General features: G+C 35.6%; 1 protein-coding gene across 3 annotated transcripts in view; it reads right to left on the reverse strand.

The window, feature by feature from the left end:
- The window catches only part of WT1 (WT1 transcription factor), a 140,716-nt gene that overhangs the window by 104,335 nt on the left and 8,664 nt on the right, over positions 1-27,717 (reverse strand). For 2 of the 3 annotated variants that reach the window (XM_053688916.1, XM_053688915.1), the window contains exon 3: positions 11,441-11,543. In XM_053688916.1, coding sequence (XP_053544891.1) covers positions 11,441-11,543 — 103 coding nt within the window. Of the gene's footprint in view, positions 1-6,711; positions 6,715-11,440; positions 11,544-27,717 lie in introns of all 3 variants that reach the window. The other variant, XM_053688917.1, reaches the window with a different exon arrangement.

A 27,717-nucleotide genomic window follows, 5' to 3' on the forward strand; every position in this document is an offset into this window, starting at 1 on the left:
TTGCTTAAAACATAAGGCTACGCAACAATATAATCACCAATCAGCAAGCGCTACCCAGGTGCTGAACAAAAAATGGGCCAGCTCCAAAGCTTTGCATTCCTGCTTTTCAAATAAAGATAGCAAGAGAACAAAGACAAATTGATAATAGGAGTAAATTACAAAGTTGCTTAAAATTGCCTGCTCTATCTAAATCATTAAAGAAAAAATGTGGGTTTAGTATCCCTTTAAAGACTGTATATAAGAAATACCACTGTGTCCTTTTAATTTGATCACTCAGTTTTAGTGACATTAATTTGTTATCAATAGGTACATTAAATTGCAGTAAAGTAACTAACAATTACCATTCATCGCCTACAAAGAAAAAAGGTTGTCAGCTTGTATAGAACCTCCATAACAAAAGAGGGAAAAAATAGTAACTGGGATAAATTCATTTTGGATTGAAATAAAAGTAGAAACACTTTTAGAAGAAAGGAACTTTAAAGGAACTCAGTAGTAGATCATCTTGAGTTTGTTTTGGCCTGCGGAGTATGGATGATGGGAGATCTTGACCCTGCTGTGAATAGAGCTTTAATCTACACAGTTACTCCCACACTGAGCAGACCCAGCAAGTGTGAGTCATGTTGCAGGGATAACCCCTTCACTGCAGCCTAAATTGCATATTTATTGTATTGCTAGAAAACTGTGTTTATGAACCGGAGGGATAATGACACGTGAGATCTTCAATCTGTTTGCCAGCTGAATACACTGAGAATTCAGTTAGTGTGTGTATATAGCGAGAGATAGAGAGATACACACATTTACTGTTTTATCGCTTCTGATATACTGGCCATAAACGTGACATTTGTCCTCAGCTGTAAGGTACATGCGAGGGTTTACATACAGGAGTATACCATTATAAGAGTGTTTGAGAGTGAGTAGAAATTTCCAGTATGAAGATGATAATAGGGAACTGTGAACTCTAAAAATGATATTATAAATATTAATGGGCACTATTTAACCCCTTAACAACCATGACGTAGTCATTAAGGGTTTATCGACTCATAATAGAGCGGGCCTCACCGACAGAGTCAAGGCCACAATATTATGACCTCCCTCTATCCTGCAGGCCTCCTGGTGCCGATACAACAATATAAAAAAATCAAGCCAAATTAATAGGTATGTAACGGGTCATTAAGGGGTTAAAGAACCATTAAACACAGTAGAATTGCATAACAAACATATTCACAATAACAAGACAATTCAAGGGCACTTAATCAGAATTTCAAAATGAGCAGTAGATTTTGTTTCTAAAAAATGTCAAAATTTGCTTCCATTTCTTGCTCCATGAATCATGTGAAAGCCATCAGCCAATCACAGACTCATATATGTATGCATTCACTGTGAACTCTTGAAAATGTTCAGGTGCCTCAGAAAGTGTGCATGTAAAAATAAGATTCTCACATCTGATGTCGAAAGCTATAATCTAAAACTATAATAAGTGATCTAGAATAAGAATTAATACAGGAAATAAAGATTAAAAATTAAACATTTATTACAATAAAAGATGCCGGCATCAAGAAAGTATCAAAATATACCATATTAAATGACTATATAAAATGTAATCAATCAATGCAACAGAAGATAAGAAACAAGATACTAAGTATCAATGTGAGGTACAACTTAGAGTCGAGGTACCTGTACAGCATACATATACTCAGTCCAGTGAGTGAGGCTTCCAGAGCGATATTGTCAAAGTGAACAGGTCCGTGGAAACTTCCTCTAACGATTTGATGAAAATAGAAGCTTAGAGTATAATAACAAGGTCTCTCATTAGACCGGACAATGTTGCTATGGTGAAGAAAAAGAGAGCAGCGTGAAGGACCGGAGTACTTTGGGAGAACGCCAAGATTAAGCGGTACCTCACGGTCTGTCCATAGGTTAGTTCCTGTGTTTGCGAACTGGTTCACAGTAGATGAGTCCAGTGCAAAAAGAGCAACTGACGGCTTGTAGTGAAAGTAGCTGTTAGGAAGGAGTAATCTGACTATGGTGGGCTAGTAGATCCTGGGACAGGAATTACACATATAGAGACTATTCGTTTCACTGTAAATAGCTCAATGTACCTGTCCTACTACAAGTCCTTACCATATAAGTCAGGGTGGAAATTATTTTTCAATGTGAGCAAGATCAACGCGTTTCAGCTGCCTGGGCAATTTGTTTTGTTCTCTTGTTATTGTTTGTTGCCTACCTAGGTAGCCTCAGGAGCTGATGATTGGTGGCTGGTCGTATATGTTATCGACTCATCCAAAGCGTTAGTTAACCCCAGTACTGCATTGTTGCTTCTTCAACAAAGGATACCAAGAGAATGAATTAAATTAGATAATAGAAAAAAATTAGGCCTTCTCCTTTAGAGCACAATATTCCTGTTTTGTTAACGAATTAGCATTTGTTGCAAAATGAATACACATCTAGAATTTATTCAATCATTTATTGAAAATACATTCTTACTTGAACCCCTAGTTTCTCTACTATATATATATATATATATATATATATATATATATATATATATATATATATATATATAGTGTGTATGTATATATATATATATATATATATATATAAAATCATTAATATATATTATATATAGGACAATATTGATACAAAATTACTGCAAAACACAAAATGGTTCTACCAGCTTGCTAAATGCAATATCACCATTATCTTGGTTAAAAGGCCAAACTACTCCACAAAACTGATTTAATCCCATAAAAGCATGTGTTTTCTAGTAGTGCACAACTAAAGAAAAATAAAAAACATATAGTTTACATTTTTTCATGGAAAAAGCCTTTTATTTTATGTTCATTCTTGACAAATTATTATTAGTAGTGAGGAGAAACAAAAAAGTGGCAATTTAGAAGACCATATGTATCCTGACCACATAGAAACCAAACTTGTATATAATCGCCTCATCCCATAACAAGCACCACCCAAAATAAGTATTTTCGTTTTCTGTTTTTCTCAACAACAAAAAAATCCCATCTTTTTCCAGATCCATAGCAGTTTTTTGAGCATATTGTGGTAGCCAGAAAACAAACTGACTAAATAACAATAGCCCATGTTTCTTGAACACACAGATACCAAAGTGTATGTTTGTTTCCTTAACCTTGTGGCCTCACTGCCCAGAATAGCATAACATGCCAAAGACCTGCTCAAGCATTCGGTTTTGACAACAGAACTGAAAAATGGCATCCTTTATTGATGAGAGCTAATCTAACATTTTTAGATGCTGGTTTTTCATATGGATGACAGATAATTCGGAATATAGTGTCCCTTTAAGCTATGGCTGTACATATTTTGCTGGGTTGATACATTAATGAATAATTATCTACAACGTAGAATGTTACACACAGTATATCTCTCAAGGGCTGAGTCATAATTCTTGGTGCCCAGTATGCAAACACAATCTTAAAAGACATAAGAAGGAAATGCTCTGATGTGTTAAAAAGTATTTTATGCTTGCACTGCATAAAACTATGCAAAAGCGTTAAACGCACATTAAAAGTCAACTACAGAGCAGCAATGCACTGCCAGAACCTAGCTGAACATATCTGGTGTGTGGTCACCAATCGCCAGCACACCTGAGCCTATCTAGGAATGCTTTTCAACAAAAGATATCCAGAGAACAATGTAAATATGATAATAGGAAGAAGGTAATCGTTTTCATAAACATGCATACTATCTCCAGCTATTCATCAAATCATGAAAGTTTAATTTTGACTTTTAAGTCCCCTTTAAATAATTTTCCAAGAACATTCGAACCACACTTGCAAATAGTAGGCAGGCTCAAAATGTGATAGTTTATTTTTACTTTTGATTAAATATATAACATTTAATTATTGTTTTCCAAAAACACATATATCTTGCTACCATGTGAAGTCAGACATTTTTTTAACCGGAAATTTAATACACAAATATCCAATATTTAAAGGGATATTAAACTCAAACATGTTCTTTTGTGATTCAGACAGAGCACACCATTTGAAAAAAATTCCAATCCATTTGTTTAGTTCCTGTGATATTCTGCATTGAAGAGATACCTAGGTAGGTATCTGGAGCACTAGATGGCAGGAAATAGTGCTGCCATATAGTGCTCTTGCAAATAGACTACATTATTGCAATACTGCTGCCATATAGTGCTCTAGAAATGGGTAGTCTCCTAAGCATACACCCAAGAGAAGGAAGATAAATTGATAATATAAGTAAATTAGAAAGTTGTTTAAAATCACATGCTCTATCTGAATCATGAAAAACAATTGGGTTTCATGTCACTTTAACATACTGCCCATGTGATTCTGTCAATCATTGCATGTTTTATTATGGGTTCTGTGGTTTTTAGGGAGAAACAGATCTCACAGATAGGACAAAAATAAGGCAAAATCTATCACAACTGTTAATTCCTCACTGCTTTAAAAAGACCATACACAGCTCTATTGTATCGTTTTTTATGGAATCTCACACATTGGGGTCAATTTATCAAGCTCCGTATAGAGCTTGATGCCCCTTGTTTCCGGCAAGCCTTCAGGCTCGCCAGGAACAGAAGTTATGAAGCAGCGGTCTAAAGACAGCTGCTCCATAACTTGTCCGCCTGCACTGAGGCGGCGGACAGAAATCAACCCAATCGAATACGATCGGGTTGATTGACACCCCCTGCTAGCAGCTGATTGGCTGCGAATCTGCAGGGGGTGGTATTGCACCAGCAGTTCACAAGAACTGCTGGTGTAATGATAAATGAAGACAGCGTATGTTATCGGCATTTATCGATGTGCGGCGGACGTGATACGCTACTTCGTTTCATGTCCATCCGCACTATAAAAAATATACCCCATTGTATCATGCAGTGGTCAGTGCTGCTTTGTCTGGTTTTATTAACATTCAAAGTATAAAGAGCTAGCAATATGCGCCATGCTTCTATAATAGATAGACACTACATAATCAACCCATAATTCTTGCTGTACTTTTGTACTTTGGCTGCCTCAATCTTTAAGGACAACTAAAGTTAAAATGAAACTTTCATGATTCAAATGTTGCATAAAATTTTAAACAACTTTCCTATTCACATCCATTGTTTAAATGTGCCCAATCTTTTTATATGCATTTTTTTATGTTGCACCAGCTGCTACTGAGCATGTGCAAGATTCCTAGAATGTATGCATTTTGTGATTGGCTGATGGCTGTCATATGATGCAATGGAAAGGAAAATAAAACTAACTTTGAAATTTGTCCGAAAAAAATCTACTACTCGTGAAATAAACTAAGGGATTTTGCATTGTCTATTTATTATGTATTTATTGATTATGTTATTTTTCTTTGTTTAGTGTTCCTTTAAAGGAACATTCAACTCAAAAATTAATTTCACAAAAATATATAAACTTGCATAGCTAAAAAAAAAAACAATGATTGCAATGTACATATGATGTCTGGTTTCCCTCTAATTTAATTCTGAAAATTAGATGAAAACAAATAGACTGGATTACATCTTGAAAGATCCGGAACTCCAAACCTGCAACATGCTAAACTGTGGCTGCTTGATCAGTTAAAGGGACACTGTACCCAAAAAATTTCTTTCGTGATTCAGATTGAGCATGAAATTTTAAGCAACTTTCTAATTTACTCCTATTATCAAATTTTCTTCATTCTCTTGTTATCTTTATTTGAAATGCAAGAATGTAAGTTTAGATGCCGGCCCATTTTTGGTGAACAACCTGGGTTGTCCTTGCTGATTGGTGGATAAATTCATCCACCAATAAAAAAGTGCTGTCCAGAGTACTGGAACCAAAAAAAAGCTTAGATGCCTTCTTTTTCAAATAATGATAGCAAGAGAATGAAGAAAAATTGATAATAGGAGTAAATTAGAAAGTTGCTTAAAATTGCATGCTCTTTCTGAATTACAAAATAAAAAATTTGGGTACAGTGTCCCTTTAAGGAGCTCATTTAGAACTGTTTTAATTGGTCACAACAGAGGAAATAAGATAAACACTAAAATAGCATGTTCAACAGCAAAAAAAAAAAATAAAAAAATTTATATGTAGAATTTTTGAAAAGCAGAGGATATTTTATTACATAAAATGCAATAAATGTTTTATTTGTTTCTTTTTTTTAGACATATATCAATCTGCTTTAAAAAATATAATATATATATATATATATATATATATATATATATATATATATATATATATAAATAAATAGACGCCATTTTGTTTTTATCCCACAAACCAATTATGAAGAAACTTGTATTTCCTGTTAGTTTCAAAATCAGCTATTATTATTTCATATGCATTATAGTTTTTTTTTTTTTTTCAATTTTCTTTAGATGTAATCATTGTAAAGAGCAAGCTGTTGAGCAACAGTATGCAAGTTCTCTGCGAATGCTCAGCTATACATAATCATGATATCATTCACATTCCCTTTTTATGACAATTTCAGCAGTTAGAAGGAAATTATTCCCCAACTTTTAGTGAACTTAATGCAGGCTTGTATCTGTTTGATAAGAGGATTCTGGTGACTGGTACAGACTGCACTGTAAACTAGGAAAGAAACTGTAAGTCATTTTCCCAGGAATTACTATTTTTTCATAGTTCTTAATGGATTTTACTCTGGCATGATATCATTTCCAATTTTATTCTGCATAGTAAGATAGTAAATTGATTTTTTGGGACTTTTATGTATCACCTACTTTTTACTTTGGAATTTTTCACACACACATTATATATATATATATGATTTTTTTCCTTATAGTTTTTTTTTATATATGATGTATTTATTTTATATGGATATATAATATATATATATATATCTTAATAAACATCTGTATTTCATTTGATTTATCTAACTTTTTACCTGTATAATTATTTTGTGTGTTTGATGATACTTTTAATTTTATTTTATTATAGATACAGCTTAGCCTTATTTTGATGCTTCTGACTTCTTATTTGATTTATTTGGGGTACTGGTTAGGACTACCTGATCAGATAGCATTAAGGTGATATGTAAACAAATAAGTACAAATATCACTTGGTATATTAAGAATAATAAAAATAAAAAGTGAAAATACAATTTTAAGGATATGTGTAATCCGTGAAGTCCTCCTCAATCTTAGTGATTCAAGTGTTTTCTCGCCTCAAAAACAAGAAAAAGAAAATATAGTGCAATCATTTTTTTAAAAAGGAGATAATATTCACACCGGTGGTCCCGCCAAGGGGGTTACTCACACTTTGTAGAGCTGGCCAGGGTTTAGATGCACACCTGGTTTTATACTGCTAGGTCCCCAGTATAACACCAATCGCAGGCTGCTGCTTTACATAAATAGCTTTTTATTTAAAAACATAAAAATTCTTAAAAATCCACAAATAAATACTCATACATATAGTCACTCGGGTATCTGTCCACATACAATACTTTAGTGGAACTGATATCACAACCCCTTCTCGGATGGAGGTGGATGGCGTGCCTAATGGCTATGCTAACCTTTGCAGGGTAAGTGATAAACACTCAATACCTGTCCTGGTTACTTTTTTCATAAGAGCGTAGTGGTGGTGTTTGCTGATGTTACGACGTACGTTTCACCTTAACCGTATGGCTTTTTCAAGGAAGTAGAATCTCTGTTGAATCGCTGAGTGTATTACAAATTGTTCTAATTCTATGCTAAGCACCCCCAAACCCCAAAAGCGCCAGCTGCCTTGTGTTTGCAAGGCAGCGCCTTTTTATTAGACTTCTGCATTCGTAGGTTTCAGATGCAAACAAATACAAAAGAAGGCAGCCACTTGTCGCATTAGGCTTTTTTCAGAGCCGGATTTATTCTTGTGAAAGTGTAACACAGTAGGATCTCTGTAAATTCAGATGTTAGAGTGTTGCACTTTTACAAGAAAATCCAGCTCTGAAAATAGACTAATCATGGCCGCCTTTATCATTTTGTTTGCATCTTAACCTCTGAATGCACATGCCTACTTCTTATTGTACACTACCCAAGACAATGAAAGATGTAAAGGGAGGGGGAAGGGGCTATAAACATAAACTGGGAGCTGCTGATATTTTATGTTAGTGCAGAGTAAAATGAAGCACCGCTCTCAAATACTGTAAAAGTGCCCCCTGCTACTCTAATAGACAAGCCGCTCCCTGATAAAGACATGAATAAAAAGAAGTGGATAAGGTCTACCAACAGGACCATAGTGCCCCCATGATATTTAGAACCACCAAATTGTAGGGTCTACCATCACCCCTGATACTGAGAGTATTAATGATTAATAGGTTAAAAAAATCATGTTCACCTGCGTAAAAAGCATAATTATTTAATGGATGTTCCGGTCCAAAATAAACAACTATTATGTGGACGTTATACCTATCAGAGAGTTAACATGCACTTCCTGTGAGTTTCACTTTAAACTTTAAGGGATATGAAACAGTCTGTTTCATTGTTGCATTGAAAAAGCACTAGGCCAGTGCTTTCCAAACTGTGTGTTGTGACACATTAGTGTGTCGGTGGCAGTGTGTAGGTTTGTCCCTGTTTCAGCACAAATTTTTTTGAATTTAAAATTATTTTTACATTTTTTTTGGTTTCCAACTTTCTGCCTGCCTACTACGCATATCACGTGGTTGACACGTGATTGATACCTAGTGGGTCATAGATCATCTTAACCTATTGGCGCAGCTTAGCGGGAACTAAAACATTTCCCATTGGCGGCACATTGGCTCCTGACTGCATGTGTAGACTCCTCAATCGGCTCGTGACTGCATGTGTAGTCAGTGAGTGGGACAGCAGTGTGTTTGCAGCGCGGGCAGTAGTCAGTCGGACTCGCAGGGGGCGGCAGCTTAAACACTGAGCTGAAGCCAGAAGTCAAAGTGTTTTTTTTTTTTGCAGCTAGCTCCCAGTAGTGCATTGCTGCTCCTGCTCTTGATATATGGATAGGAAGTGGAAGCTTAAAAATGCTTGATAATGAAATGCGAGTATCTTTATCTAATATTCCACTAAATATTCAAAAACTGTGTTCATCCCATCAACCTCATACTTCCCATTAAAATAATAAGTAGGTATTGGTGTTATTAAACTTTTTTTAATTCTTGCACATACTTACTGTTACTTGTAAATACTTTACGTTATTATATCATTTATGTATGTGTCCGAATCTCTTAAAACAAGTTAGTTTAACCTCCTGTTTGCTAGTACAACTGAATTACTGTGTCGCAAAATGATGTAGGTCTAAAAAGTGTGTCACCATTCCCAACATGAAAAGTTTGGAAAGCTCTGCACTAGGCAGTGGCTTATACTTAATAGAAGTCATTGCAATATGTATTATTCATCATTTTAAATGGATTTTACCTTTATTTTTATTTTATTTTTCATTTGTAGAGAGTCCATTACTTCCTGTCCCAGTCCTACAAAAGGTTTATTAAGCTTGATGTCAACACTTCTAGAGTGAAATGAGCTGGTTTACTAAAGTGATAGAAATGTCAAAATTGAAATGTGCATGGGTGATAAAAGTCATTATAGGCTTTTGGTAGCATACTTGCATATGTTGTGAGGAGGGTACATGGTCTAGTATCCAAACACCACACCTTCTCAGATAGTCAGTGGGGGTTTATATGACACAAATTAAGTCTTCATAGGCACAATAGACACCACTTCCAGCTCTCTGAGCAGACATGGTGTTTTTAAATAGGTGCATGACCCTCACAGGATATGTGGGTATGCCACTGAAAAACAGTAATACATTTTAGTAGAAGCATTTTTGCTAATGCAAGTATATTGCAAAAATGCTTCTATTTAAAACTGATATGAAGCCATGCACATTTTTCAATTTTGACCTTGTATCCCTTTTCGTGAGTACTAGCTAAACAGGGAGTCAGATTTGCCCATGCTCAGAAGAGACAGAATATAACCTAAGTTGCCAACATGTCAGCTCTCTCATTTCCCTGAGCGCAGGAAATGAGAGTGCTCATTTTGCAAGAATGTTGTTGTATTTTTACACAATCTGTTTCTTTTTATGCTTACTTTGATTTAACATATTTGTTTTTACTTAAAGGGTTAGAAATCTTTCCATTTTTCAAGAAATAAAAAGTACATAATCAGAAAGTTCAACTCATATACTTTTAAAAACAAAAGTCCTTAGAAACGAAGCTTGCATATTTATAAAATATATATTTTAATTTCTGTATAAAACGGCTCCTGAGACCGCCCAAAATAGAGGGATGGATTCACTGTTCTTGCATTGAAATCTATTAGCCAATTGCTTGTCAGCCTGGTGCATGTATTTTTTTCATATTAATGAAGCGGTTTTTGCATGCACATTCTTAATTATGGGCATTAGCATGTGCAATGGAGAAGTAACTGACAGTACTCCATATTTGATTATCCTATATAACGCATCCGGCGAGGGCTTGATGACTCGGCAGCTAACAGTGGAGGAAAGGAGTGAGCTATGAACATACATTGTTCTAAAACAGTTGCTAATGCACATGCGGGATGCCATTACTCTTCTGCCTAGGTAGAACTTGGCAATTTGTCTGCATGATTAGAAAAAAGATGGGTTTGGCAGAATCAATTATTTCAGCAGCAATTTACATGTAAACAGTAAAGATTAGCTAATACGTGTTATTTGCTTATTTGATAAACTTGATATAATGTTTTTAAAAATGCAAAATGTTTTGGGGGTTTACTATTTCTTTAAAGGGATACTGAACCCAATTTTTTTCTTGCATTATTCAGATAGAGCATGCAGTTTTCAACAACTTTCTCCTATTTTGTGTTTTTCTTTGTTCTCTTGCTATCTTTATTTGAAAAAGCAGGAATGGAAGCTTATGAGCCGGCCCATTTTTGGTTCAGCACCTGGGCAGTGCTTGCTGATTGGTGGCTAAATATATCCACCAATCAGCAAGCACTATCCAGGGTGCTGAACCAAAAATTAGCCAGTTAATAAGCTTACATTCCTGCATTTTCAAACAAAGATGCCAAGAGAACAAAGAAAAATTGATCATAGGAGTAAATTAGAAAGTTGTTTAAAATTGAATGCTCTATCTGAACCATGAAATAAAAAAATTTGGTTCAGTATCCCTTTAAGGAGCACTGTTTTATGTAGTTATTACTGTGTCCCTTTAAGCCATTTCCTAAACAGAACATTTAAATTAAAGAGAAGCTAGCTCAGACAATACCTGTTTAGCAGTAAGCCATATAAATTTTAGGATTTTTCTTGTGTAATGTTAAAAACATGCTATTTAAATCATTTGTGAACATGTGCATTTCCCTTTAATATAGAGAGGGGAGCAATAAAATATGCACTTGAAAGAAGCTTTTAGAACCAAAGGTTTGTCATAAATGTTGCCCATAAATATGCATTACTTATATAACTCAATGTAAACGGCAGTGTGTTAGACATCAGTTTGATGTATCACTGAGAACAGCTCCTACCTGTTGTAAGGATTCCTGAGTAGCAGAGCTTGGCTCCCAGTGCAGCTATCTGTAGGGGTGTGACAACCATACACTGGAGGAGGAACTGAATATTGCTGGTCTCCTGTTGGGAAATGACAAGGCTTTAGCAAAAACCATTAAACCTTCACATAACCTAACATTGACTTTCATTTTACCCCAAATTCTACAGAAATGTCCTCTCTGCACAAAATATACGTCTTACTCACACCTATCTCGGGAGATGGCAAATGAGAATACAAAAGCTCATTTAAACAATATAATGTCTTTCATATCTGTATTTATTGTATATATATTTTATTATGATTATTATTATTTTTTGTTATTTTATTTATTTTTCATTTTTTTTTATTTTGTCTTGTTTTCAATTTAAAAAGTATATATAACAAAAGTGTGTGACTGTATATATATATATATATATATATATATATATATATATATAAATATTTAATAAAATCCTGACAATGACTTTGATCGGCTTTAAAACAGCTTATTGTATTATAATTGCTTTATAACAATAATGTGGTGAAAAAAGTATGCATGGACAGTTGTTGTTTTTTTTTTTATTGAGGTAAATTTTTGGCATACAAACAGTATTAGAGCATTGTACAATTACATTTCAAAATCGCTTGTAAAAAAGTTAATTGTATGAGTTATGTTAGAATAGTTCATGCAATAAACAATGTCTGCTAGTTTCATATCGTAGAGCTAATAGTATATACAATTGCTGTAAGAAAGTAGAGAGGAAGAACAATTCAACAGCATACCAATACAAATTTGGAACCTTCTTATTTTTCTAAAAGGCCGCTCGTGGACCTTGTACCATGTGTGTTAAATGATAATAACAGAGGGTTACCTTATCTGGAGGAAACCACTTATGGATCTCACCGTCTGAACCTCAAGTTTTATTTCTATTTTGCTGATTGTAAATTTCTCTGATTATATATAAGGTCACTCTTGGAGCCAGGTATTCTCAAATAAATAGAAAGAGGAAACCTAGCAATAGAGGTAGCCACTTTTGGACTTTAGTGTAAATGGAGTGAACTAAATGCACAGATTGTACATCTTGCTGTGGTAATATGGTCACACTTGGGCATAAAGTAAAGGGATAATAGCTCCAAGATGAATAACTATTTGGCTGGACTCTTATAAGCCTCTTAATTATAAAAGGTGTACCATATGAGTCCCATGTTTTCTAAGGATAAATAAGGCATATAGTATTGGTTTTAGGGTGTGCTGACTCATAAATTATTCCGTTACTGGAATGGCAGACATATATACATATAAAAAATAAAATAAAAAAATAATCTTCAGTGTTGTGGAGTGTCTTTCTAGCTATTCGTGGGTCCAACTCCATATGGGGCGGTATAATATGCGTAAAATCAAGTCTAACAAATGAAGGGGATAGGCTCAGAGTGAGGACTGGATAGAAGGGAGGTGACTCTTTAAAAAAGTTATTTTAGCATTTACTCTGCCTCAATGGAGCTTGGAATGTAATCCTCAGTCAGAAGCAGTGTCTCCATGACATATGGAGTCCAGTGTTGTTTGTAATCGTTTGCTGGAGACCGGACCACATGACCTCTTGCCGTGAGATTCTTGGCAAGTTCTACATGGAAAATTGTACGCCTATGGTACAGAGGTGCTGAGCTAACTTTGTGCAGTCCCTTCTCTCGTATGCTGTCAGGCTCTCGCTAGGCTCCCAGTTCTGGAAGCTACGCGGGGAGATATGCTGCACACCCTGCTGGACTACGGGAGGTATGTCTACTTGTGCTGCCAACTTCTTAAGGCTCTGTGCTTGCGTGGGACAGCATTTTGCAGATTGCTGGAGATCCAGTTGTAGCGATGTTAGCACTGCTCCTAAACTTCTCTGTAGGTCATGGAAGTGCTGGGAGATTAGCAACTGCACCTTCTGCTCCAAGATGTCTACCGCTTCCATTGGAGCCGGTCTGTATTGTACCGTTCGTTACAGTAATGATTGCCCAAGTGAAGTGAAACAATATAACAGCAGTAAGATTAATTGTTCCTTCTGTTGTAGAGCACTTGCAGTGTCTTTCGTGATGTCACTGCTTTCTAACGACAGAGGCAAGTGATTGCCCTGCCGGGGGGTAAGATGGTAGGCCACCCACAACCTCTAGAAAGTTCCGGTGAGCTGTATAGTGCATCAAATCTAAAGATAGTGGTGAAGCACATAGGAGCTTGCCATGCTGTAGTAGTTTAACCCAAAAAATATGTGTGATGGTGCGTTTGGAAAAAGATTTCACATAGATTTGTGCTGAGGGTTGAAGGAGCTGAAATGCATGCAACCTATCATGGCCGCCACCTGGAAGTTCCCTCACGTTGGACAGTTTTTAACACTTAAAAGAACATTCAGGTCACAATTTAAATGCACATAGATGAATTATATCTTTGAATAGAAACATATTTGCAATATACATGTATTGTCAAACGTGCTTCTAGTAAAACGTATGACTGTTTTAGTGTTAACATGTTTCTCTGCACGTGCATGTGAAGCATAGCTAGATATTCTCGGTGCACCAGCATTTTAAATACTGCAGCTGCTCAAAGCACAAGTGGGGCTTGTAATCATGTCAGCAATTAACAAATTGTGTCATTACCACATGGTACAAGCACCTTAGGCTCTCTTAGCAAGTGCTGTGTTAAAAATGCTGGTGCACAGTGTCTACTTAAATACACTTTTGAAACAGCTATAGCTTTTATTAGAAGCATTTTTGCTAATACATGTATATTACAAATATGCTTCTGTTCAAAACTGAAATGCATCCATGTGGATTCGAATTTTGGCTGGACTGTACCTTTAAGGAGACATCAAATTTCAAATGTAATTCCCTATAAAGGGCCAGATTACGAGTGTAGAGCTATTTAGCGCTTTGGCTAGAGTGCTAATTGCACTAGAAGTAAACTTTTTGCATGCATCGGGTTGTGCTGGTATTACAAGTTGTAAGTAAAAAGTTGTCGCGCTCACACTAACCCGATGCGTGCAAAAAGCCGAACTTACAATATCACGCGCAAACACAATTGCACATATTCTCATGTGCGCTACCCCGACAAGAAAATATGAATATTTTACATTCCAATGTTCTGCACATTGCAGAATATGTTCTATTTATTCATAAATACATACAGTATTTATATATATATATATATATATATATATATAATGGTATTTTGGTACAATATCTATACCTATATATAGCCATGATTACATATAGGTATATATATATATCTAGAAATATCTATTTAGAAACAAAAAATAGAAAATGTTCTGCTATTTGCAGAACATTGGAATATAAAATATTTAGAGTAAATACACACTATAACAATTTATAAAATATGTATTTATATGTGAACATATGTATTTGTGTGTTAATATATGTATATACATCTGTAAATACATATATAAACATATAAATACATAAATACATATGTACACACACACATATATAAATATATATATATATATATATATATATATATATATATACATACATATCCATATTTATATTTAGAGATGTATATTTATGTATGTATGTATTTGTTAAAGCCCTGTGCCTGCCTTTTTTTTTCTAACACATTTGAGCCCATATAACTTTTGTGTGCCATATTTTTTGTGAATATTTTTTATTAGATGGTGTTATTATGAGTGTAACTGTACTTATGTATTTGTGATGTGTTTTGTGACACTTTTTTTTTTGTGAAACAGTTAACCAGAGCGCTGAGGTCGCAGTAACCCCGACACTCATTAACTTAAATTGTACTCAAGCAATCACATTTATTTTCAACTTGTAATACCAGTGCAATTTAACCCGCACGCAAACAATTGCAAAAACCTGATATTGCTTGTGTGCAAATATTTACGCTCCACTTGTAATCTGGCCCAAAATGTTTTTTGTTTGTTTTTTGTTTACATTACTGCTTTTGTAAACTATTTATGATTATTCTTCTTGTTCTTCCCAGAGAGACTGGAGTACTTCCATCTTGCTTTAAACTGACATTAAACAGTAGCTTTGCCCTTCACAGTATGAATCACTCCAGTAAGGAAGGATTCACTGCATATTATGTTTGACACCTTTCTCATCATCCAGCTTCAAACTCTGCACAAATTGCTCCTGCGGTTTAGCCCTAGGGGCCAAATTATCAATGTGCGGACAGACATGATCCGCTGTAGAGATCATGTCCGCCACACATCGATAAATGCCGACAGCATACACTGTCGGCATTTATCACTGCATAAGTATTTCACAAGAAATGCTTATGCAATTTCACCCCCCTGCACATTCGCAGCCAATCGGCCGCTAGCACTGGGTGTCAATCAACCCGATCGTATGCGTGCGATTGGGCTGATTGCTGTCCGCCGCCACAGAGGTGGTGTACAAGTTAAGGAGCAGTGGTCTTAAGAGCGCTGCTTCTTAACTCCTGTTTACTGCGAGGCTGAAGGCTCGTGCGAAAACAGTTACATTTAGCTAAATATGGGGCTTGTTAAATTGGCCACCTAGTCTTGTGTTCTTTTAACCCCTTAATGACCACAATGTCACTGGTCGTTAAGGGTTTTTTTCCTGACATAAAAGCACAAGTCTAGCAAGAACACGCTATTAATTCCATCCCTCCAGCAGGCTTTGTGGAATAGAGCAGTCTCAACGCTGGTGGCAAGACCACGCTATAAAACAATCAAGTCCCAAAAAAAAGGCCAGTGACATACAGGGTACGTCGCTGGTCCTTAAGGGGTTAAGGTGCTCACAACAAGAATATAACAGTGGTGTGGTTATGGATATTATTGTCTGGCACTTAGCCATGAATCAGCAATATACGCATATACAATAACTCACAGGTAATGGACTAATGTTCAGCAAATGTCAACTACGATTTTGTAAGTATATGAGAGTGGCAATACATATAAGCATATGTACAGTATGCGTATTAATAAATATATAGTGTATATTCAGTTGCTGAGTGGATATTAGAAAATAATTGAGATCTTTTTGTTTATTAAATTATAATTAATTAACTGAGCAGACGCAATACTTAGCAACACAATTAAAATAGAAGGATTAAGGGCTTTGTAATAAAAAAAAATCATACTTTGCCTACTGCACGTTTGAATCACAATGCATATTTATACGACCTCTATAAGCACAGGGTCTTGATTATATAGCAGGGGTTCTTTTTTATATGGAACAGAGAACTCAGTAAAATAAAAGTAAAATTTACTTAAAAAATCCATTATTCCTTATTTATTGCAAGCTGCTTCTTGTTTAGTTTCATGCCACATCCAATTTGTATTCAAAATCTGTTTAATGACATTACTTCAATTTGATACCAACTCATCTAAGGAAATCTCCAGTTGACTATTCTTTAAAAAGTAAGGCAGATATAAAATCAAGATGATTTATTTACTTACAAGTTTAATATTCATGAACTGAATGTAATATTTAGGCTTCAAGAACAAACATATAACAAGCTACATTTTGTTATCACATTTAACAAATACAGGTTTAAGTTCAAAGAAGGAGAGACAAATAAATACATTTATTATATTATTGGCCCATCCAGTCTGCCTATCCTGTTCTTGCTTCGCCTGTATAGCAGAGCTGAATCTTTAACACATTACAAATAAACGGCTAGATTACGAGTTTTGTGTTATGAGCGGTGCGGTGCTAACTTGCACAGTATTGTCACTGCTCACTTCCCTACAGCGCTGGTATTACAGATTTATAAAAAATCCGGCGTTATTAGGCAAAAAGTGAGCGTAGAGCAAAATTGTGTTCCATACCGCACTCCAATACCAGCGCTGCTGAAAGCCGCGGTGAGCTGTTTTTACGTGCTCGTGCACGATTTCCCCATAGACATTAATAGGGGGAGTCAGCTGAAAAAAAGTCTAACACCTGCAAAAAAGCAGCGTAAAGCTCAGTAACGCAGCCCCATTGATTCCTATCGAGGAAACAAAATTTATGTTTACACATAACACCCTAACATGAACCCCGAGTCTAAACACCCCCCAATCTTACACTTATTAACCCCTAATCTGCCGCCCCCGACATCGCTGACACCTACATTATACTTATTAACCCCTAATCTGCCGCTACCGGACATCACCGCCACTATAATAAACATATTAACCCCTAAAACCGTTGCACTCCCGCATCACAAACACTAGTTAAATATTATTAACCCCTAATCTGCTGCCCCTAACATCACCGCCTACCTACCTACATTTATTAACCCCTAATCTGCTGCCCCCAACGTCGCCACCACTATTCTAAATGTATTAACCCCTAAACCTAAGTCTAACCCTAACCCTAACACCATGTAATTTAAATAAAATTAAAATACATCTAAATAAAACCTACTATCATTACCTAAATTATTCCTATTTAAAACTAAATACTTACCTATAAGATAAACCCTAAGCTTGCTACAATATAACTAATAGTTACATTGTAGCTAGCTTAGGGTTTATTTTTATTTCGCAGCTAAGTTTGTATTTATTTTAACTAGGTAGATTAGTTACTAAATAGTTATTAACTATTTACTAACTTCCTAGCTAAAATAAATACAAAAATTACCCTAACACTCAATCCTATTGGCTGATTGGATCAGTCAATAGGATTGAAGCTCAATCTTATTGGCTGATTGCATCAGCCAATATGATTTTTTCACCTTTAATTCCGATTGGCTGATAGAATTCTATCAGCCAATTGGAATTCAAGGGATGCCATCTTGGATGACATCATTTAAAGGAACCTTCATTCTGCAAAAACACTTCGATTGAAGAGGATGCTCCGTGCCGGATGTCTTGAAGATGGAGCCGCTCCGCGCCGGATGGATGAAGATAGAAGATGCCGTCTGGATGAAGACTTCGGCCACTTGGATGAAGACTTCGGCCACTTGGATGAAGACTTCTGCCGGCGTCGATGAGGACTTCTGCCGCTTTGTTGAGGATGGATGTCGGGTCTTCAAAAACTGGATCTTCGGGGGTTAGTGTTAGGCTTTTTTAAGGGTTTATTGGGTGGGTTTTATTTTTAGATTAGGGTTTTGGGCACTTGAAAAAGAGCTAAATGCCCTTTTTAAGGGCAATGCCCATCCAAATACCCTTTTAAGGGCAATGGGGAGCTTAGGTTTTTTTAGTTAGGATTTTATTTGGGGGTTTGGTTGTGTGGGTGGTGGGTTTTACTATTGGGGGGTTGTTTGTATATTTTTTTTACAGGTAAAAGAGCTGATTTCTTTGCCCCCGCAAAAAAGGCCATTTTAAGGGCTATTGGTAGTTTAGTTTAGGCTAGGGTTTTTTTATTTTTTTTATTTTTTTTGGGGGGGGGGGTATTTTGATAGGGCTATTAGATTAGGTGTAATTAATTTAAATATCTGATAATGTCTATTTTTATTTTGTGTAATTTAGTGTTTGTTTGTTTTTGTAATTTAAGTAATTGTATTTAATTGTAGTGTAATGTTAGGTATTAGTGTAACTCAGGTTAGGTTTTATTTTACAGGTAAATTTGTATTTATTTTAGCTAAGTAGTTAGTAAATAGTTAATAACTATTTACTAACTATTATACCTAGTTAAAATAAATACAAACTTAGCTGTGAAATAAAAATAAACCCTAAGATAGCTACAATGTAACTATTAGTTATATTGTAGCAAGCTTAGGGATTATTTTATAGGTAAGTATTTAGTTTTAAATAGGAATAATTTAGGTAATGATAGAAGGTTTTATTTAGATTTATTTTAATTATATTTAAGGTTAGGGGGTGGTTAGGGTTAGGGTTAGACTTAGGTTTAGGGGTTAATAAATTTAGTATAGTGGCAGCGACGTTGGGGGGCAGCAGATTAGGGGTTAATAAATGTAGGTAGGTGGCAGCGATGTTAGGGGCGGCAGATTAGGGGTTAATAATATTTAACTAGTGTTTGCGATGCGGAGTGGTGGCAGTTTAGGGTTTAATATATGTTTATTATAGTGGCTGCGATGTCCCGGAGCGGCAGATTAGGGGTTAATAATTTTATTTTAGTGTTTGTGATGCGGGAGGGCCTCGGTTTAGGGGTTAATAGGTAGTTTATGGGTGTTAGTGTACTTTTTTTAGCACTTTAGTTATGAGTTTTATGTTACAGCTTTGTAGCGTAAAACTCATAACTACTGACTTTCAGTTTTACGGTATGGATCTTGGCGGTATATAGGGTGGTACTGCTCACTTTTGGCCTCCCAGGCAGACTCGTAATACTGGCGCAAAGGAAGTCCCATTGAAAAAGGAATTTTTGAAAGCTGCGGTAATTACGTTGCGTTAAGGCCAAAAAAGAGATGCGGTGCCCCTAAACCTGCAGACTCGAATACCAGCGGTAGTGAAAAAAGCAGCGTTATGAGCCTTAACGCTGCTTTTTCACCCATACCGCAAAACACGTAATCTAGCCGAAAGATAATAATAATTGTGAAAACTATACTGGTATTAAATGTAAATGTAATAATATTGTATTCAAAAGACAATATAATATTACATAAAAAAATTATATTTTTATACTAAACATCAAAACATAATATTAAAATGAAAATCTAGACCCATTATTTATGTATTTCATCTGCAGGATAATGCACTTGTTTACAGACTAGCTTCACTTGACTTTGTAAAGTTTAAAAGTCAGTTTCTAATTCATTTAAAATCGATAAAGTAATTTACAGTTAATCAGAATAAAGTAAATGCAAGTCGGTTGACTGGTTTATTAAAGTGAGATAATTTCAAAGTTGGTCCAGGTCGGTTTATTTTAATTAATTTATGTAATTCATTGGCTTTTTGTGGATAGAGCAACTTTAGGTTAAAGGGACACTAAACCCAATTTTTTTCTTTCATGATTCATATAGAGCATGCAATTTAAAAAAAAAACTTTCCAATTTACTCCTATTATCAGTTTTTCTTTGTTCTCTTGGTATCTTTATTTGAAAAGCAGGAATGTAAGCTTAGCAGCAGGCCCATTTTTGGTTCAGCACCCTGGCTAGTGCTTGCTGGTTGGTGACTAAATTTAGCCACCAATCAGCAAGCGCTACCCAGGTGATGAAACATAAATGGGACTGCTGCTAAGCTTATATTCCTGCTTTTCAAATAAAGATACCAAGATAACAAAGAAAAATTGATAACAGAAGTAAATTAGAAAGTTTTTTTTTTAAATTGAATGCTCTATCTGAATCATGAAAGAAAAAAATTGGGTTTAGTGTCCCTTTAACCTAAAGTTGCTCTATCCACAAAAAGCCAATGAATTACATAAATAAATTAAATAAACCGACCTGGACCAACTTTGAAATTATCTCACTTTAATAAACCAGTCAACCGACTTGCATTTACTTTATTCTGATTAACTGTAAATTACTTTATCGATTTTAAATGAATTAGAACTGACTTTAAACTTTACAAAGTCAAGTGAAGCTAGTCTGTAAACAAGTGCATTATCCTGCAGATGAAATACATAAATAATGGGTCTAGATTTTCATTTTAATATTATGTTTTGATGTTTAGTATAAAAATATAATTTTTTTATGTAATATTATTATTGTCTTTTGAATACAATATTATTTCATTTACATTTAATACCAGTATAGTTTTCACAATTATTATTATCTTTCGGCTAGATTACGTGTTTTGCGGTATGGGTGAAAAAGCAGCGTTAAGGCTCATAACGCTGCTTTTTCACTACCGCTGGTATTACGAGTCTTGCAGGTTTAGGGGCACCGCACTCTTTTTTGGCCTTAACGCAACGTAATTACCGCAGCTTTCAAAAATTCCTTTTTCAATGGGACTTCCTTTGCGCCAGTATTACGAGTCTGCCTGGGAGGCCAAAAAGTGAGCAGTACACCCTATACCGCCAAGATCCATACCGTAAAACTGAAAGTCAGTAGTTATGAGTTTTACGCTACAAAGCTGTAACATAAAACTCATAACTAAAGTGCTAAAAAGTACACTAACACCCATAAACTACCTATTAACCCCTAAACCGAGGCCCTCCCGCATCACAAACACTAAAATAAAATTATTAACCCCTAATCTGCCGCTCCGGACATCGCAGCCACTATAATAAACATATTAAACCCTAAACTGCCACACTCCCGCATCGCAAACACTAGTTAAATATTATTAACCCCTAATCTGCCGCCCCTAACATCGCTGCCACCTACCTACATTTATTAACCCCTAATCTGCTGCCCCCAACGTCGCTGCCACTATACTAAATTTATTAACCCCTAAACCTAAGTCTAACCCTAACCCTAACACCCCCTAACTTAAATATAATTAAAATAAATCTAAATAAAACCTTCTATCATTACCTAAATTATTCCTATTTAAAACTAAATACTTACCTATAAAATAATCCCTAAGCTTGCTACAATATAACTAATAGTTACATTGTAGCTATCTTAGGGTTTATTTTTATTTCACAGCTAAGTTTGTATTTATTTTAACTAGGTATAATAGTTAGTAAATAGTTATTAACTATTTACTAACTACTTAGCTAAAATAAATACAAATTTACCTGTAAAATAAAACCTAACCTGAGTTACACTAATACCTAACATTACACTACAATTAAATACAATTACTTAAATTACAAAAACAAACAAACACTAAATTACACAAAATAAAAATAGACATTATCAGATATTTAAATTAATTACACCTAATCTAATAGCCCTATCAAAATACCCCCCCCCCAAAAAAAATAAAAAAAATAAAAAAACCCTAGCCTAAACTAAACTACCAATAGCCCTTAAAATGGCCTTTTTTGCGGGGCAAAGAAATCAGCTCTTTTACCTGTAAAAAAAATATACAAACAACCCCCCAATAGTAAAACCCACCACCCACACAACCAACCCCCCAAATAAAATCCTAACTAAAAAAACCTAAGCTCCCCATTGCCCTTAAAAGGGTATTTGGATGGGCATTGCCCTTAAAAGGGCATTTAGCTCTTTTTCAAGTGCCCAAACCCCTAATCTAAAAATAAAACCCACCCAATAAACCCTTAAAAAAGCCTAACACTAACCCCCGAAGATCCAGTTTTTGAAGACCCGACATCCATCCTCAACAAAGCGGCAGAAGTCCTCATCGACGCCGGCAGAAGTCTTCATCCAAGTGGCCGAAGTCTTCATCCAAGTGGCCGAAGTCTTCATCCAGACGGCATCTTCTATCTTCATCCATCCGGCGCGGAGCGGCTCCATCTTCAAGACATCCGGCACGGAGCATCCTCTTCAATCGAAGTGTTTTTGCAGAATGAAGGTTCCTTTAAATGATGTCATCCAAGATGGCATCCCTTGAATTCCAATTGGCTGATAGAATTCTATCAGCCAATCGGAATTAAAGGTGAAAAAATCATATTGGCTGATGCAATCAGCCAATAAGATTGAGCTTCAATCCTATTGACTGATCCAATCAGCCAATAGGATTGAGTGTTAGGGTAATTTTGTATTTATTTTAGCTAGGAAGTTAGTAAATAGTTAATAACTATTTAGTAACTAATCTACCTAGTTAAAATAAATACAAACTTAGCTGCGAAATAAAAATAAACCCTAAGCTAGCTACAATGTAACTATTAGTTATATTGTAGCAAGCTTAGGGTTTATCTTATAGGTAAGTATTTAGTTTTAAATAGGAATAATTTAGGTAATGATAGTAGGTTTTATTTAGATGTATTTTAATTTTATTTAAATTACATGGTGTTAGGGTTAGGGTTAGACTTAGGTTTAGGGGTTAATACATTTAGAATAGTGGTGGCGACGTTGGGGGCAGCAGATTAGGGGTTAATAAATGTAGGTAGGTGGCGGTGATGTTAGGGGCAGCAGATTAGGGGTTAATAATATTTAACTAGTGTTTGTGATGCGGGAGTGCAACGGTTTAGGGGTTAATATGTTTATTATAGTGGCGGTGATGTCCGGAGCGGCAGATTAGGGGTTAATAAGTATAATGTAGGTGTCAGCGATGTCGGGGGCGGCAGATTAGGGGTTAATAAGTGTAAGATTGGGGGTGTTTAGACTCGGGGTTCATGTTAGGGTGTTATGTGTAAACATAAATTTTGTTTCCCGATAGGAATCAATGGGGCTGCGTTACTGAGCTTTACGCTGCTTTTTTGCAGGTGTTAGACTTTTTTTCAGCTGACTCCCCCTATTAATGTCTATGGGGAAATCGTGCACGAGCACGTAAAAACAGCTCACCGCGGCTTTCAGCAGCGCTGGTATTGGAGTGCGGTATGGAACACAATTTTGCTCTACGCTCACTTTTTGCCTAATAACGCCGGATTTTTATAAATCTGTAATACCAGCGCTGTAGGGAAGTGAGCAGTGACAATACTGTGCAAGTTAGCACCGCACCGCTCATAACACAAAACTCGTAATCTAGCCGTTTATTTGTAATGTGTTAAAGATTCAGCTCTGCTATACAGGCGAAGCAAGAACAGGATAGGCAGACTGGATGGGCCAATAATATAATAAATGTATTTATTTGTCTCTCCTTCTTTGAACTTAAACCTGTATTTGTTAAATGTGATAACAAAATGTAGCTTGTTATATGTTTGTTCTTGAAGCCTAAATATTACATTCAGTTCATGAATATTAAACTTGTAAGTAAATAAATCATCTTGATTTTATATCTGCCTTACTTTTTAAAGAATAGTCAACTGGAGATTTCCTTAGATGAGTTGGTATCAAATTGAAGTAATGTCATTAAACAGATTTTGAATACAAATTGGATGTGGCATGAAACTAAACAAGAAGCAGCTTGCAATAAATAAGGAATAATGGATTTTTTAAGTAAATTTTACTTTTATTTTACTGAGTTCTCTGTTCCATATAAAAAAGAACCCCTGCTATATAATCAAGACCCTGTGCTTATAGAGGTCGTATAAATATGCATTGTGATTCAAACGTGCAGTAGGCAAAGTATGATTTTTTTTTTATTACAAAGCCCTTAATCCTTCTATTTTAATTGTGTTGCTAAGTATTGCGTCTGCTCAGTTAATTAATTATAATTTAATAAACAAAAAGATCTCAATTATTTTCTAATATCCACTCAGCAACTGAATATACACTATATATTTATTAATACGCATACTGTACATATGCTTATATGTATTGCCACTCTCATATACTTACAAAATCGTAGTTGACATTTGCTGAACATTAGTCCATTACCTGTGAGTTATTGTATATGCGTATATTGCTGATTCATGGCTAAGTGCCAGACAATAATATCCATAACCACACCACTGTTATATTCTTGTTGTGAGCACCTTAACCCCTTAAGGACCAGCGACGTACCCTGTATGTCACTGGCCTTTTTTTGGGACTTGATTGTTTTATAGCGTGGTCTTGCCACCAGCGTTGAGACTGCTCTATTCCACAAAGCCTGCTGGAGGGATGGAATTAATAGCGTGTTCTTGCTAGACTTGTGCTTTTATGTCAGGAAAAAACCCTTAACGACCAGTGACATTGTGGTCATTAAGGGGTTAAAAGAACACAAGACTAGGTGGCCAATTTAACAAGCCCCATATTTAGCTAAATGTAACTGTTTTCGCACGAGCCTTCAGCCTCGCAGTAAACAGGAGTTAAGAAGCAGCGCTCTTAAGACCACTGCTCCTTAACTTGTACACCACCTCTGTGGCGGCGGACAGCAATCAGCCCAATCGCACGCATACGATCGGGTTGATTGACACCCAGTGCTAGCGGCCGATTGGCTGCGAATGTGCAGGGGGTGAAATTGCATAAGCATTTCTTGTGAAATACTTATGCAGTGATAAATGCCGACAGTGTATGCTGTCGGCATTTATCGATGTGTGGCGGACATGATCTCTACAGCGGATCATGTCTGTCCGCACATTGATAATTTGGCCCCTAGGGCTAAACCGCAGGAGCAATTTGTGCAGAGTTTGAAGCTGGATGATGAGAAAGGTGTCAAACATAATATGCAGTGAATCCTTCCTTACTGGAGTGATTCATACTGTGAAGGGCAAAGCTACTGTTTAATGTCAGTTTAAAGCAAGATGGAAGTACTCCAGTCTCTCTGGGAAGAACAAGAAGAATAATCATAAATAGTTTACAAAAGCAGTAATGTAAACAAAAAACAAAACAAAAAACATTTTGGGCCAGATTACAAGTGGAGCGTAAATATTTGCACACAAGCAATATCAGGTTTTTGCAATTGTTTGCGTGCGGGTTAAATTGCACTGGTATTACAAGTTGAAAATAAATGTGATTGCTTGAGTACAATTTAAGTTAATGAGTGTCGGGTTACTGCGACCTCAGCGCTCTGGTTAACTGTTTCACAAAAAAAAAAGTGTCACAAAACACATCACAAATACATAAGTACAGTTACACTCATAATAACACCATCTAATAAAAAATATTCACAAAAAATATGGCACACAAAAGTTATATGGGCTCAAATGTGTTAGAAAAAAAAAGGCAGGCACAGGGCTTTAACAAATACATACATACATAAATATACATCTCTAAATATAAATATGGATATGTATGTATATATATATATATATATATATATATATATATATTTATATATGTGTGTGTGTACATATGTATTTATGTATTTATATGTTTATATATGTATTTACAGATGTATATACATATATTAACACACAAATACATATGTTCACATATAAATACATATTTTATAAATTGTTATAGTGTGTATTTACTCTAAATATTTTATATTCCAATGTTCTGCAAATAGCAGAACATTTTCTATTTTTTGTTTCTAAATAGATATTTCTAGATATATATATATACCTATATGTAATCATGGCTATATATAGGTATAGATATTGTACCAAAATACCATTATATATATATATATATATATATATATATAAATACTGTATGTATTTATGAATAAATAGAACATATTCTGCAATGTGCAGAACATTGGAATGTAAAATATTCATATTTTCTTGTCGGGGTAGCGCACATGAGAATATGTGCAATTGTGTTTGCGCGTGATATTGTAAGTTCGGCTTTTTGCACGCATCGGGTTAGTGTGAGCGCGACAACTTTTTACTTACAACTTGTAATACCAGCACAACCCGATGCATGCAAAAAGTTTACTTCTAGTGCAATTAGCACTCTAGCCAAAGCGCTAAATAGCTCTACACTCGTAATCTGGCCCTTTATAGGGAATTACATTTGAAATTTGATGTCTCCTTAAAGGTACAGTCCAGCCAAAATTCGAATCCACATGGATGCATTTCAGTTTTGAACAGAAGCATATTTGTAATATACATGTATTAGCAAAAATGCTTCTAATAAAAGCTATAGCTGTTTCAAAAGTGTATTTAAGTAGACACTGTGCACCAGCATTTTTAACACAGCACTTGCTAAGAGAGCCTAAGGTGCTTGTACCATGTGGTAATGACACAATTTGTTAATTGCTGACATGATTACAAGCCCCACTTGTGCTTTGAGCAGCTGCAGTATTTAAAATGCTGGTGCACCGAGAATATCTAGCTATGCTTCACATGCACGTGCAGAGAAACATGTTAACACTAAAACAGTCATACGTTTTACTAGAAGCACGTTTGACAATACATGTATATTGCAAATATGTTTCTATTCAAAGATATAATTCATCTATGTGCATTTAAATTGTGACCTGAATGTTCTTTTAAGTGTTAAAAACTGTCCAACGTGAGGGAACTTCCAGGTGGCGGCCATGATAGGTTGCATGCATTTCAGCTCCTTCAACCCTCAGCACAAATCTATGTGAAATCTTTTTCCAAACGCACCATCACACATATTTTTTGGGTTAAACTACTACAGCATGGCAAGCTCCTATGTGCTTCACCACTATCTTTAGATTTGATGCACTATACAGCTCACCGGAACTTTCTAGAGGTTGTGGGTGGCCTACCATCTTACCCCCCGGCAGGGCAATCACTTGCCTCTGTCGTTAGAAAGCAGTGACATCACGAAAGACACTGCAAGTGCTCTACAACAGAAGGAACAATTAATCTTACTGCTGTTATATTGTTTCACTTCACTTGGGCAATCATTACTGTAACGAACGGTACAATACAGACCGGCTCCAATGGAAGCGGTAGACATCTTGGAGCAGAAGGTGCAGTTGCTAATCTCCCAGCACTTCCATGACCTACAGAGAAGTTTAGGAGCAGTGCTAACATCGCTACAACTGGATCTCCAGCAATCTGCAAAATGCTGTCCCACGCAAGCACAGAGCCTTAAGAAGTTGGCAGCACAAGTAGACATACCTC

The sequence above is a fragment of the Bombina bombina genome, chromosome 7 (genome assembly GCF_027579735.1).
Source record: "Bombina bombina isolate aBomBom1 chromosome 7, aBomBom1.pri, whole genome shotgun sequence".
NCBI lineage: Eukaryota > Metazoa > Chordata > Amphibia > Anura > Bombinatoridae > Bombina > Bombina bombina.